Below are 14,642 nucleotides of genomic sequence, written 5' to 3'. Positions count from 1 at the left end.
TCATAATGTAATATTTCACAATGTTGGCAGTCAGTTAGCCTATAATGTTCTTTTTGTCCGTACTCAAGTGGAAGTTATCATCTAATCAAACTTAGTGTTTTACTCTAAAGGTTGAGATGTAAAGTAATATGTCTATCTCTGAGGGTACATTGCTCCATGTTGAGCTAGGGGAGTAGATTCCTATGCTTGTGTGCTTGGATGGGGGCAGTCCAGTGCAGGACAGCTGCTCCAGGGCCCAACAGACTCACTCATGACATCAGACCCTCGGATATTTTAAAAGGGGGCACAATCCAGGGCAGCGGACTTGGTGTGGACACTTAGAGCTGTTGTGTCTTTTAACTCAAAAACATTCTAGTAAGTTGGCTTCTTGGAAAATTCAGTGATTCAGCCACTGACGAGAGTCCCACAAATTTGCCTTTTCTGGGATATGACCTACTAGCCCTGGGTTGGCAATGCTGCGGCATTGCCCCATTCCCCGTTTCTCGTCATCCAGCACGAGGAAAAAGATGACCAAGTCCTCGGGCAAGGAGAAGGCTCCCCAGGCTCTCCCGGAGAGCCTGGCACTGGATCTGGCTGACCCCAAGGAGGTCACCAAGGAGCCTATACCCCCACAGAAAGTCCTCAAGATCTTCAGCATCAACATCATAGCTCAAAGTCTGCCCTTCTGTCGCAGACGGGTGAGTCCCAGGAGTCTACACACGACTATGCCCTAAAGCATGCCTATTTTAATGCCCTTTGCTTTGGTCAGATTATTTACTTTACTACATTGTTGAATATTTATTGTATTGTCGGGATGTTTACTTGCGTGCGTAAATGAATAGATGTATTTCTGGTCAAAAATGTCTATTTCTTATCACATTTGCGGTGACGCAAGTCTGTGCTGGGTATTTTAATTATGATTTTAAAACCATACTTTTTTGCTTTAAGCATTTGGATCTTGAAAAATACCGGTTTATACCCATTCTTTACTAGAACATATATATTTACTTGACACCTTCAGTTTATGTATGCAAGATTTTGTAACCATTCCCCAGGAAATTTCAGTCATAGTGTTGTGCTCTCTGGTGCTGTTTAAATTGCATCAGCAACTGGGATTGTGAGTCATCGTTCAACCTTCAGCCTCCCTGTCGTTCTTAAACCAACAATAGCAGTAATTGCTTGGGCACACTCAGGAGACCCAATATAGCAGCGCCGGTTTGAGCATGTCATACTGCTACATTGATGTCATTTTAGTGCTGCTTTTTTAGAAGTTACATGTATTATTCAGCAAAGTTGCTCAGGGACATTGACAAAAGGGTGTGCTTTAGTAAAAAAACATTTAGGTAATCATATTGACCAAGACAGATAAGGGAGTTTAAAAAGAAAGTTCTTTATACTCGTTTATCTGAATCGTCTTGTTTTTTGCTGCATGTTCAAAAGAAAATTGTCCATTCTTGTTTGCATAGCTTATTTCTCATGATTTCTTTAGTCGCCACTAAGATCCCATCCGGTGACCTTAAAGAGACTTGCCTGGGAGTTCCTATTTTTAACCCTGCCCAGATCCAGAGAAAATGTATTGATTGGCTAGGAAAGCAGCTGCTCACTGATCTACGGAACGTCCCACCAATCCCATAATACAGCGACACGTGTGCTGCATAGTCAAAGCGGGAGCGGCCGGAAAGACACTATACATGACAACTCTTTTCATGGAGAACTCATTGCAATGTAACACCTCGCCAACTGGCTTAATATTCGACCTTCCGGAATCGGCCATTTTGTTAAAAAATAAGGGCATTAGGGTACAGCAAACAAACATGGTTGTGTCCTCGTGGGTCGGCTGAAGATAACAAGGAAAGTCATTTTCCTCATCACTAACTCAGAATTTGAGAAATTTCTTTTTATAGACATTTCCATATATGGCAGCCTCTATTGTAGTCTTAGGTGTCTAATGTCACTGGCTTTTGCATTTAGCTTCAAGTTATTACCGTTATTACAGATGCTCTCAACCTTAAGCATCCTTTATCTGGAATTTGTCAGAGTAATGAAGAGTTAAATGAAGGAAGGCCCTTGGAATGATGGATATGTGGAGAAAGTGTCTTGAAATGTGCTATCGTTAAAAGGTTTGGTGTCAGTGAGTTCTTTATTTATTATTTTATTCAGTAAGGATGCGTTCAATTGATCAAAAGTAACAGTATAGACATTTAATGATTACAAACTATTTCCATTTCAAATAATTGTTGTTCGTTTGATCTTTCTATTCATATTCATTTCCATATAAATATAAGTAGAAATGTTTCTGGATGACCAAATCGGCATATTAGAATGATTTCTGAAAGATCATTTGACACTGAAGACTGGAGCAATGATGCTGAAAACTCAGCTTTGCCATCACAATAATAAATTACATTTCAAAATAAATATTAAAAATGTACTTTATTTTCAAATGTAATAATTCACATTGTTAGTCTTTTACTGGATTTTTGATTAAAGAAATGCAGCCTTGGTGAGCATAAGTGAGGGGGTCCCTCGAAAGGGAGTCATTATATTTGGAGGTCTCTGACAAACATTTTGAAAACCCTGAGAATACTGAATCTAGTTGTATATCAATTGTCCATGGTAAACCTATTCATTTAAAAAAACTACAAGTGAGCGAAAAACACTATCTCTTACCCAAGGCATTTATAATGAAACCTGGCCCTATTAGCCATCACATTGTTCAGTACTTAATTTCTCACCCACCACCTGTGTTCTCAAAAGACTGTGGATGTGGTGGGAACCAACCAAATGATAGCACAGGGAGAAAACCAAATAAAATGGTCTATATCACTAATGTGCACATGTTCCTTCCAGAAGATTAACTTCCTCAAAAATTCCTCTTGAGGCTTGTCTTTGTTCTTGGTGAGCGGCCTTCAGAATTAATGCTGTCCCTTCACTTTCTACTTTCCTTGTAAAATCAGGCCTCCACTGAGACTGCAGAGTCTCTTAAATCGAAAGGAGGAAGAGAAAAGAGCAAAAATAGATCTCTCAACCTCAACACCACAAAACAGGCATCCCCATGCCTAACCAAATGAGCAGCTGGTTTAGACACCACCTTGCAGAAGTGACTTGAGATCCACCAGCTGGCCCCAGTGAATGAAATTGCTTGAATTTTCTCGTGGTCCCCATAGGCCAATATAAGATCCCTGAAACTCCGTTCAGCAGGTTCTGCAGAGTCCACTGAGCATAAAGAAACTGCTTATTTTATCATTGTAGAGAGGAAATAACAAAAATGTCCCACAGAGAGGAAACTTGGGTTGAAAATATTTTTTTGTTCATATCCAAATATTCTGTAAAACCTTGTATGGACTTCGTTTCATGGCAAAAGACAAAAAAAAGTTCACTCAGTTTAACTTTTTTATCCCTTACTCTTACTCTTATGTCATCTCAGAGACCCTCTAATAAATATGGCAGCCGAGTTTCCAATGAAGACATGCTGAGGAGACAAAAAACATGTATTTTCCCAGGCCTGGTATAGAAGACAGCTCTTTCCGAAAAGACCCCCAGGAAATGAACTTGTTTTCACGCCAGAGCACTTGGGTGCGTATTGCTTTTCTGTTCCGGATCTGCTTTGACATTTGGGTAAAATGATCTGGTCCTGCCCATCGATGCTATGCCACTGCCATGGTCACCATCAAGAGCCATTTGCTACTTGAGCTCTTACCTTTGGCCTGTAAGTCTCACTATGCCAGTTTCCTTAAAGAGATAGTTCATCCAAAAATGAAAATGATCATTTATTGACTCCAAACTCATTTTTTAAAAGAGGAATACAAAAGGAGAATTGAAGAATCTTTATGCAGCTTTTTCCATATTTCCATGTTTCTCAAGCTCCATATCCTAAGTTTTCCAAAGTTTTCTGAAGCCATATGATGTTAATTAGAGTTTATTAAATTCTCCATAGCTCTCAAATTAAATATTGCATTAACTTCGACAAATGACATTTTTTTTCATGAAATGCACGAACCAGGGATAATTTGTTGTGAAAAATTCCAACATTTTCAGTCAGAATTAATCATCCTTCCACTGTAAATAAAACACTGTACAGGTTTGAAATGACACAGGTGAGTAAGTAATGACTTCAATTTTTGGATCAACTGTCCCTTTAACTTCCTTAACCCATTCAAGCACTGGGGTTTGTTAATGCTGGTGTGGGTAATAAAGAATTTGAAAAATTGTGGATAAAAGTTTTCTTACAATGGAGTCATAGTGCTCTGGATTCTCAATGACAACATGAAACGGTTGTTTTAATTAGCAACTTTTTTTAAAAGAGTACATTTTCAAAAAAAAGCATCTTGTCTACGGTTGATTGCCAGAGCTCTGTACTTTAAAGTCTCTTTAAACAGTCTCCTTTATGTTCTGATTGTGCAAGAATTTCTGTGTGCTTTTAAAGTGAGCCATGTGCTAACAATCTCACACACAAGAGCCCGGCAGCTCATACAAACAAATTTAAGTGTGGTAAATGCTACATGCTGCACACTTCAGGCTTCTTTTAAGCTCTGGCTTTGAGGATTGTCAGTGTACTAGGATTTGTTTTGAAGTGTTTGTTTCTATGCACTGTGATAAGTTCATGGGCTTTATTTTAGATGGAGACAAGATGGTGCTTGTCTTCATGCATGTGTAAGCTGAGGGGCAATGGTCTCATGAATCATGTTGGATCAAGAGGCAGATGTGTCTCATTTGGAAAATCCACAACCTTCCTTTTTTCAAGATGTATCAATAAAATGGATCACAACATTTTGATGCTCCTATTTTATCACCAGATTACTTGCCGAGTTGTGCACAGACTCAGCTTGCATTCTGTAGTGCTGCCTTTACAGGAGATCATTTATCATTTCCTATACCTGCTCTGTGTTTTGTGTTGTCAGTCTTTTCTAAGCAGTTAAGCAAATTACATAGTTGATGTGCTATTGTACTATTGTACAAAGTACTAGTAAGTTATTTAAAGTGTCTTATTTGTTTTTTATTCCACTTTATATTCTTCTGCAGAACACGAGGACACTAAAAATATCTGGTTTGGTGAATTCAGTGCATTAGCAGTATACATTGTGATTTGCTGATCATTTTAAAGGTTCACCAAACAGTTTGTAAAAACAAACAAAAATACTTTTTTTTTTTTTTTTTTTGGTTGGTTGGTTGAATTGTTCCTTTAACTAGGACAGGATATAGTATTCGGTCACTCTGGGTAAATTTAGTACATTTGGTGGGAATTCCTGGGGTATAATTTATAACAAAATGAAAAATTTACCTTAGAGATGTAGATTGTTGCACAGTGATTTCAAGTTAATAAATCAATCCTTTTATGAATGGCTAATTTAAATTTCTTGTCTGATTCTCTAAAAGGAATCAGATTCTACAACTCTATTTTAGAACAGAGAAAGATTTCAGGGGCACAGCCTCTCTTTAAGTAAACAGTCTGTTATTGTGCTGTGGGCATAGAAAATCAACCCGAGGCTCATTCCCACTTCATGCCGGTCTGAAAAGGGCAAAAGTAGTGTTCACATTTATTGAATCTCTAGCCATTCTATCTTGGCATGATATCAAGTGAAAATGGTTTTACCTATGACTTTTCTTCACCTAGTTGTGCATGGGCACTGTTTGAGTATCCAGTCAGCTGATGTGTCCTCCCGCCCTTCTGTGCCAGCTCCTATGGGAGGAAGATGATGGGATTGCATTGCCCTTGAGCTCCAAATAACGCTGGGTGAAGGCATCTGCCCAAAGCTATTCTGAGCAGGTCCATTCCAGCACCGGACAGACAAACAGAAAGTGTTAGGCAAAGAGTATTGCGGCATTCTCCGTATGGGAAGGCTGGACTCCCACCAACAAGCATTAAGGGATGTCAGCTAATCTGTCCCATGTTGTCAATATTATTTTGTTTGTGTAGCTTTGTGTGGAAAAAATGTAGATGTCCACACATTTGTCGAGTCATGACAGCACACAGAAGCTGAACTACTACTGAAGCTGAAGGTAAGTGGTGTATACGGTGTCATTGGTGCAAGCCCAGCTGGCGCATGATAGCCGCAAAGCCACAAAGAACTGCTGACAATGCTTCTCAATTTGCCCTTTGACGATTTTGGGCCACCCTCGGTACCAAAAGCTCCTTCAATTCAAAAAAAAGAAGAGGAAAAAAAACCTGCTGAACTCAGACAGCAACTTTTACCATGTGTTTGAAGACCTCCCACCTGCTGCAAGGCTGCCAAGAGGTGCTGACATTTCTTGCAGAGCTGGCAGTGCGGGTGAGAGGCTTTCTCCTGGCCCCTGGAATGTGTCACAAGCTCCCACCATGTACCGAGAGCCAGGGGCCGTAACTGAAGATGGGGCTGCTCCGTTTAAAACACTCATGCGTTTTAATATCCGGGACCATTGCATTAATGAATATTTGTGCTAAACATGCTTTGTCAGCAGTGCACATTGTTGCTGTTAACAGCTTGTAATCTGAGTCTGGTTATCAGGATATCTTGAGAGGTGGTAGTTGATTACTTTACAATAGCAGGTCAAGCAGCAGTTACCCTGGAACAACGTTCCTCAATGGATGACCTGACCTGACCTGATCAAACCTCAAATAAACTTTTTTTATTTGATTTTTTTATTATGCTTATTGTTGTGATGTTATCCATCCTGTTAATCTATCACTGACACGTGCTTTAAAAAAAAAAAACTTTTAAGGAATAATTAACCCAAAAATTAAATTTGTCAACATTTGCTCACGCTCATGTTGTTCCAAACTTTTCTGACTTTCTTCTTCAGAAGATATTTTGAAAAAGGTGGTTAACCAAACAGTTTTGGTTACCATTGGCTTCCATTGGTGTTGGACATTTTTTTTTTTTTTTTTTTTGCAATTTTCTTTAATTCTGAAGATCTCGATTAGCTTGCTCAGGTGTCTTTGATTAAAGTTTGCAGGCCAGTGATCCTCAACAGATGGATTTGAGGAACCCTGGCATATAACCAAATAACAGCAACTTCATTGAGGCCACTTACATAATCCTAATCTTCATCAAGTAAGATCAATTTTGCCCATTTATCACTGCCAAATACAGCTGTCTTGACATGTGCCTAAGTGAATAGGATGTGTCTTTTTGAACTGGAGCAGACTGGGAGTTAAGCCCAGAACCTGGCTAAACACCATGTCTGGTCTTCATTGCTAGTTCTTTGGGAACATTTCTCACCTTTCACTCCCTCCACCCTTCTCCATCACTCTATCCTCCCTACCCATGGCTACTTGGCTCATCTGCGGTCCAGCAGCAGTCAGTTGGCCATGGTGTAACTGACGCAGCTGTCTACATGGTTCATTTAATTTGGGCATAAAGCCGTATGCCACTGCTTGTGTGGTCCAGCCTAGATTGCCCTCTAGTTTGAGAGAGAGAGACAGAGAGGGCGAGAGAGAGACGGGCAAGCTCTCTGAATTTAGTGAAAAAACAGAGACAGATTTATAGCAGACACTGGATCTGGGAGGCGTTGCATACCCACTACGTGCCCCACTGATGACTGAACATGTGTAGCAAGCCTTTCAAACTGACCTCTATTTCAGTCCCATGATTTAGTCTCCAAGTCTTGCTCAAAACAGTGTTGTTGTCAGTGTGACACCACCACTGAGTTCATCCATTATCATATGACTCTTGCTTTATGGCATCCTTGCTTTGTTTTAGTTCCTCAAGAAAGTTGTTGCAGTCATTGAAAAATGTGTTTGAAATGTCAATTTGGACTTGTCATTGTCTTGAACTGGCAAACAGTACAATGCACATGCAACATCACACTATCCTCCATATGCACAGACACTAGAGCGATTAAGAGGTCCTTCAACATGCTCGGCCCTTGCTTGGTTTTTATGTGGCCCTTTTCTAGCCTTATTGTTTGAGTTTGGAGAATGGATAATTAGGGCCGAGCTTCGATGGTGTGAGAGACACACACACACACACACACACACACACACACACACACACACACACACACACACACAGCATCATACATTATTATCAGTTTAAAATTATATTTGTGTATGACTAGTCTGTACTATTTCTTTACAACAAAACGCTTTGCAGGTCCATCATCTCTAGTCACAGATCATAACTGTAAAGCCTATAATATAAAGCTATTAATTTTCCATCCAAATAAATAAAATACAATTCTTGTGTGGCTGATTAAATATATTTAAATTAATTAAAGTTCTTACCATGACAACTTCCTCTGGAAGGTTAACTAGGATTTGCTGGCCACTGCAGTTGCCACAAAGGACTGAATGGCTTCGCTCGCACCTTTCTCCGCCACCATTACTGAACGACAACTCAAACTAGCGCACAACATCATTCTCAGCCACTCCCTCTGTTCACTGATTGGCCGGAGGAAACCAGCGGATATATATACTGCAAACCCAGACGACATACTGAAGGATAATGAAAATTGAACAGAAGTACGTTAGGAGAGTGGAGCCAGGCTAGGGCTTACCCCCCTCTCTCACGGGTATTTTCACAATGATTGCCCGGAAAGAATCCGACTCAACTGTCGACAACGGCAGCATGTCCTCAACTCTATATTTAGTTATAAGAGTTTGCGGTGGAGAAAAATCTAGTTTTGGTTGCTTTGATGTCGTGGCTCTGTCTCCTCCTTTGGAGCTCATGTTATCGCCTGTGTTCTTAGACATTCATTTTGTGGCGGCATGTGAGGTGCTTCATTAGATTAGAATTACTTGCCACCGACGTGGAGAGACTCTTTCTTCCTGGGCATAAGTTGCACATTACATAAACATTCTTGCCTTTTACCTCAATGAGGGAAAAGTAGTGCTTATACTTCCAGTTTGCGAAAGCTACCTTTTGAAGTCGTTGGACTTGCCATTGCTCTGACTCCTCCTGGTCTTGTGTGTGTGTTTGTGTGTGTGTTTGTGTGTGTGTTTGTGTGTTTGTGTTTGTGTGTGTGTTTGTGTTTGTGTGTGTGTTTGTGTTTGTGTTTGTGTTTGTGTGTGTGTGTGTGTGTGTGTGTGTGTGTGTGTGTGTGTGTGTGTACCCGCACTTACTCTACCTAAGCCAATCATCATTATTTGTGGTTGTCTCCCACCCACCAATCATCTTCAGTTATGTGTCCCAAACAACACGCGCACACGAACCAGAGAAAAAAACAGGGGAAACGGTTACAGGGGAAACCAGTAATTCCTTTGATTTTACTTGTTACTGAAAATGTAACGCAGTTTATTTATAATGCCATTATTCCCATCACTGGTCCTCAACTGGTGACTCATGTCGGTGTTATTTTTTTCTTTGTATCAATATTATGATAGTATTTTCTTTAATTTCAGTGATTCTAGTCTGATGAACTTATCTATCATGACTGCATTTAGTAGAAGTGAAGTTGCTGCGTTCATGTTGAGTTAGTTGCCCAGCTCAGGAAACTTGACTCGGATTCCTAGATTGATCAAGAACGCGTATCATGTGGGTGATGGAGCGCTGGCATTCTCTACGCCTATTTATAAAACCTGTATATTAGTCTGCACATCCGATAAAACATGCACCACCACCCCTACCTGATGGTTGAAGGTTTATAGGTATAATAATTTAGTGTCCAAGAATGCTGGATGATAATGTATCATGCTTAGTCCTTTTTCCTACTTGATTCTGATTCCATTAGTGGGATCTTACTGGCTATATGTACATGCTCACCTTTTGTTTCAATCAGAATTCATTCATTCAGATTGATGAATCCGAACGTAGTGTTTACGTGAATGATAAATAGAGCTTGTGTTGTGCGTGTTTATAAGTCACAAGCTTCTAATCCAATTTTTTTTTTTTTTTTGACGTGGACACTGCAGGAATATACAGTTTCCCGCTGTTTGTAAATACTATGCTTAATTATGCTTAATAACACACATTTTTGACATTTTATATATTTAACAAAAACTGCAGCTTGTTTTGCTTGTCATACATTACATCATTGCACATGTACAGTCCTTTCCAGTTACGGTTTTCAATCCGATCAAGTGTTTCCATATTCTCCCGATCGAATCGATTAATGTGTTTACATGAAGGCTTTTCAGTCCTATTGAGCCGTCAATCTGATTACTAATGGATGATTTGGTTGCATGTAAACGTAGCCACTGAGTTGAGATGCTGAATAAACGGTTTGGCAGTATGTGCACGAATGTAACCCATTGACAAGCCTGGTTATTAATAGGTTCCTAGCATTACCAACCTCACTGGAGCGTTGCACAGTAATCTTTCCATTTCAAGCCGATCACAACCAATCATTTCAAGGGCCTTGGTCTTAAGAGGTGCGTCACTTCAGCAGCACAGCACAGCATCTTTCCTTACAGAAGGTTTTGTTTTTATGCAATATACTGTAAATCTTAACACTTATTAACTGTTTACCAAACATCTTACCAAATACCTTGTGTTTTCACGGCAATTGCAATGCATTTACATGGATGGAAGTTTGAAAAAGGGAGGAAAGTGTTGTTTATCAGGTTTTATGCTAATGAAAAGCTACTAGGCATCCTCTGTTTTCATCTTTTCACATATCAGCATTCCCTGTTGTATGGACGCTGAAATTAATCTAGGATTAGATTTACCACAAGTAAGTGCTTTTCCTATAGCAGAAGTGTATTTCATGTACATGAAAAAATTGTAGCCATAATCTTTGAAAGATATTCTACTTGCAAATACTTTAATTATTTGTATCTATTGCCTATCACTTTAGATTAAGAATGTTGAACAAAATAAATAATTGATATCAAGTAGGCCTACTAAGATGTGCTGCAAAATATTTAGTAATATGAATACATTTGAGTTAACTTTATTTTCCAAGTCAGGTCACTGAATATAAACGTTCAAGTTGTTGTGTTGTATAACCATGTTGAGTTAAATATTCATGACTTGCTCATCCAGCACATTTCGAGAACCCTTTTACTGCTGACTTGACTTTAGGAGACCAGACTTGCTCAGTCCGCAGATTACATACGTGTCAAGTGATCCATGCTTTTAATATGATAATAAGACTGTAGAGAGATGTTACACAGCCTACTTAGTGATTCGGTCAGTAGGCAAGGTTATGTTTTATCTTTATGTAACATCTCTTTATATGCATTAAGCAGCTCAAAATGTACAGGTTTTTCAGTTTTTGTGCATAAGGGGACATTAAGACATCCGGTGCTAGATCACATGTAATATCAGTATGATCAGTGACATGCATTGGATTTTTTGGTAAGAGATGCACTAGGAGTTATTGGCCATTGTTACGAACCCTTCTGTTAAAAGTGGCTACGTAAGGGTTTCACAACATAAAGAAGGACACGTGAAACATGAGTACACTGCCTTAACATTTATTATACTCACGAACATATAGAAACTCACGAAACACGTATCACAGACACAAAAACATACTTCACTTCAAATAATATGAAGGTAACAAATCTTAACAGGACGAACAGCAAAGTAAGTTAACTAAATCAAAAGAAAACGGAAAAAGCTTGTTTGCTGGTTCTCCTCTCTCCTGCCATGCTCCGCTTCAGTGCCGTTGTTATAGTGGATCCAAAACGACTCCAACGAGGTGCAGGTGTGTAATGACACACAGGTGCGGACCTAATAATGAGCTCAGACACAGAGAAAAAAAAACAGAGTCATGACGTCATTACAAGGAGAAGAAAACACGAGACACAAACCGTAACACTCCCCCACTTAAAGAAAGAACCAGTCCTCTTTTTTAGACAGGTTCTGGATGGAGCGAACAGTAAAAGCAACCAAGAACATAGTTACAATAATACAAACTTATACACCTACGTATATGAAATTATACATTTACCCTAGCCCCGAGAAAGGGCATCTGCCATGATGTTTTCAGTTCCCTTCTTGTGGTTGATCTCCAGATTATAACATTGAGCCATTAGCGCCCAGCGCATCAAACGTTGGTTATGATTGTACATTTTATTTAAAAAAACCAACGGATTATGGTCCGTGTAGACGATGACAGGAGTAGAGCTGTATCCAACGTATACCTCAAAATGCTGCAAAGCAAGCAACATAGCTAGAGTCTCTTTTTCGATAGTAGAATAGTTCAACTGGTGACGGTTGAATTTAGCTGAAAAATAAGATACTGGATGGGAGATTCCATCAGCACCTCTCTGAAGGAGAACGGCTCCAACTCCGGTCGCGCTGGCGTCTACCTCAAGCTTGAACGGACAAGCTAGGTCAGGAGCAGACAACACCGGAGCACTGCAAAGGAGAGACTTCGCACACTCAAAGGCACTTTGACATTCATTAGTCCAATTAAAAACAATTTTAGAGCTGCACATCTTCGTTAAGGGAGCGACTACAGTAGAAAAATTTCTACAAAAACACCTATAATAGCCAGCCATACCCAAAAATCGTCGCAACTCTCTCCTCGTAGAGGGCACAGGATATGCAAGAATAGCGGTCACTTTTGCGTCGACCGGACGTACTTGACCGTTTCCAACCTGTTTCCCCAAGTAGGTAACGGAGGCTTTCGCAAAATCGCATTTAGTCAAATTTAAAGTCAAAGAGGCGGCTGTTAATCGGTCAAAGACATTGTGCAAGGTAGAGATGTGCTCAGTCCACGAAGAAGAATAAATAACGACATCATCAAGATAAATATTACAGTTTGGAACATCACCCAAAACTGTAGACATCAACCTTTGAAAGGTAGCGGGCGCGTTTCGAAGCCCGAACGCCATACGCGTATACTGAAGAAAAGAATCGGGAGTCACAAATGCGGAGATCTTAGAAGCACGTTCAGTTAATGGCACCTGCCAATAGCCTTTCAAAAGATCTAATTTCGTAATGTACCGGGCAGTGCCAAGGTTGTCAATACAATCCTCTATTCGAGGCAACGGAAAGGCATCCGGCACAGTGACAGAATTCACCTTGCGAAAATCAGTACAGAAACGGAATGAACCGTCAGCTTTGGGTACTAAAATGCACGGTGAACTCCACGGGCTATTACTCTTCTTGGCGAAACCATTTGTAACCAGATAGTTCACTTCACATTTCATGATCTCCCGTTTACCTACTGGTGAACGATACGCATGCTGTTTTATGGGGAGTGCGTTACCTACCTCAATGTCATGTTCAATGACAGAGGTACCAGTCGGAACATCACCGAACAAGTTAGGATACTCTTCTATTAAGTAAATCACATCCTGACGCTGGTCGCTAGATAAATAAGACAAATGAGATGATAAAACTTTTAAAATCTCTGAATTATTTAGAGGACCACCACTGAACATCTCCGTTGACATTTTCAACCCATCATCTACATCTTCAGCACCCCTGGTACTGGACAGCAAAGATACTCGTTCCACATTTAACACCGGCTGTACCTGACTCTGGGACAAATCAGTCCCCTCAGTCTTCAAAGTTCGAGCTACATATCGTTTCAGCATATTTACATGACACAAACGTGTCTTCCGTCGTCGTTCTGGGGTGAGGACTATATAATCAGTGTCACTCAGCTTACTCTTAATTACATAAGGACCTGCAAATCGCGCAGCCAACGCAGAACCAGGTAAAGGAAGCAACACTAGTACTTGTTCTCCAGGTGTGAAATTACGCACAACCGCGCTCTTGTCGAAATGACACTTCATTTTCTTCTGCGAAAGAGCAAGAGCTTCTTTCGCTACAGCACAAGCATTTCGCAATCGTTCACGGGTACGAGAAACGAAATCAAGCACATTATGTTTCTCAGTCACACCAGTGGAGAAAAATTCATCTTTCAGTACTTTTAAAGGACCCCGTACATTATGTCCAAAAACCAACTCCGACGGACTAAAACCAAGTGACTCTTGTCGCGCCTCACGCAGTGCAAATAAAACCAAAGGGACTCCCTCATCCCACTCATTCCCTGCCTCCAGGCAATATTTTCGCAAACTGGACTTCAGCGTCTGATGCCATCTCTCCAGTGCGCCCTGCGATTCAGGATGGTAGGCACTGGATGTGACATGTGACACGCTCAAACCTTTCAACACATTTTGGAACATTTTTGACAAGAAATTAGTTCCTTGATCGGTTTGCACAGTTCTCGGCAATCCGAATGTCGTGAAAAATTTGATTAGAGCCTTAGTAACGCTTTTGGCAGTTATATTTCGCAACGGAATTGCTTCTGGAAACCGTGTGACAGCGCACATAATTGTCAAAATGTACTGAGAACCGGATTTAGTTCGCGGCAGCGGACCGACGCAATCTACCAAGACGCGTTCAAACGGTTCACCTACAGCCGGAATAGGACGAAGTGGAGCAGATGGCACAATCTGATTGGGCTTTCCTACTACTTGGCAGACATGACAAGACTTACAATATCGAGACACATCAGCTTTCAACCCAGGCCAAAAGAAATGCTGGAGCACCCGATGGAAAGTCTTATTTATACCAAGGTGACCAGACCAAGGATGATCATGGGCCAAGCTTAAAATATGCTGTCGAAATTTCGAGGGTACCACAATCTGATGGACCACGTTCCAATCATCCGAATTCTCATTATTCGATACTCGAGCATTCCAGCTACGCATTAACACCGTGTTGTTCCAATAGAACTGATGATTAAACGCAGGTGACTTTGTGCCAGCACTTAAACGACATTTCTCCAACGTATGATCACTTTTCTGTGCTGCAGTAAGAACATCGCACGAAACAGGCAAA

The 14,642-nt window shown here is 40.4% G+C and overlaps 1 protein-coding gene across 1 annotated transcript in view; it reads left to right on the top strand.

Moving 5' to 3' along the window:
- The first annotated feature begins 281 nt into the window (after positions 1–281).
- Positions 282–14,642, top strand: part of fbxw7 (F-box and WD repeat domain containing 7) — an 88,174-nt gene continuing 73,813 nt past the window's right edge. The window contains exon 1 of the mRNA XM_079812914.1: positions 282–677. Coding sequence (XP_079669040.1) covers positions 453–677 — 225 coding nt within the window. The 5' untranslated portion in view covers positions 282–452. The remainder of the gene's footprint in view (positions 678–14,642) is intronic.

This window comes from Gobio gobio (genome assembly GCF_949357685.1).
Source record: "Gobio gobio genome assembly, chromosome: 3".
Lineage (NCBI taxonomy): Eukaryota > Metazoa > Chordata > Actinopteri > Cypriniformes > Gobionidae > Gobio > Gobio gobio.
This window is presented reverse-complemented; position numbering and strand designations above follow the sequence as displayed.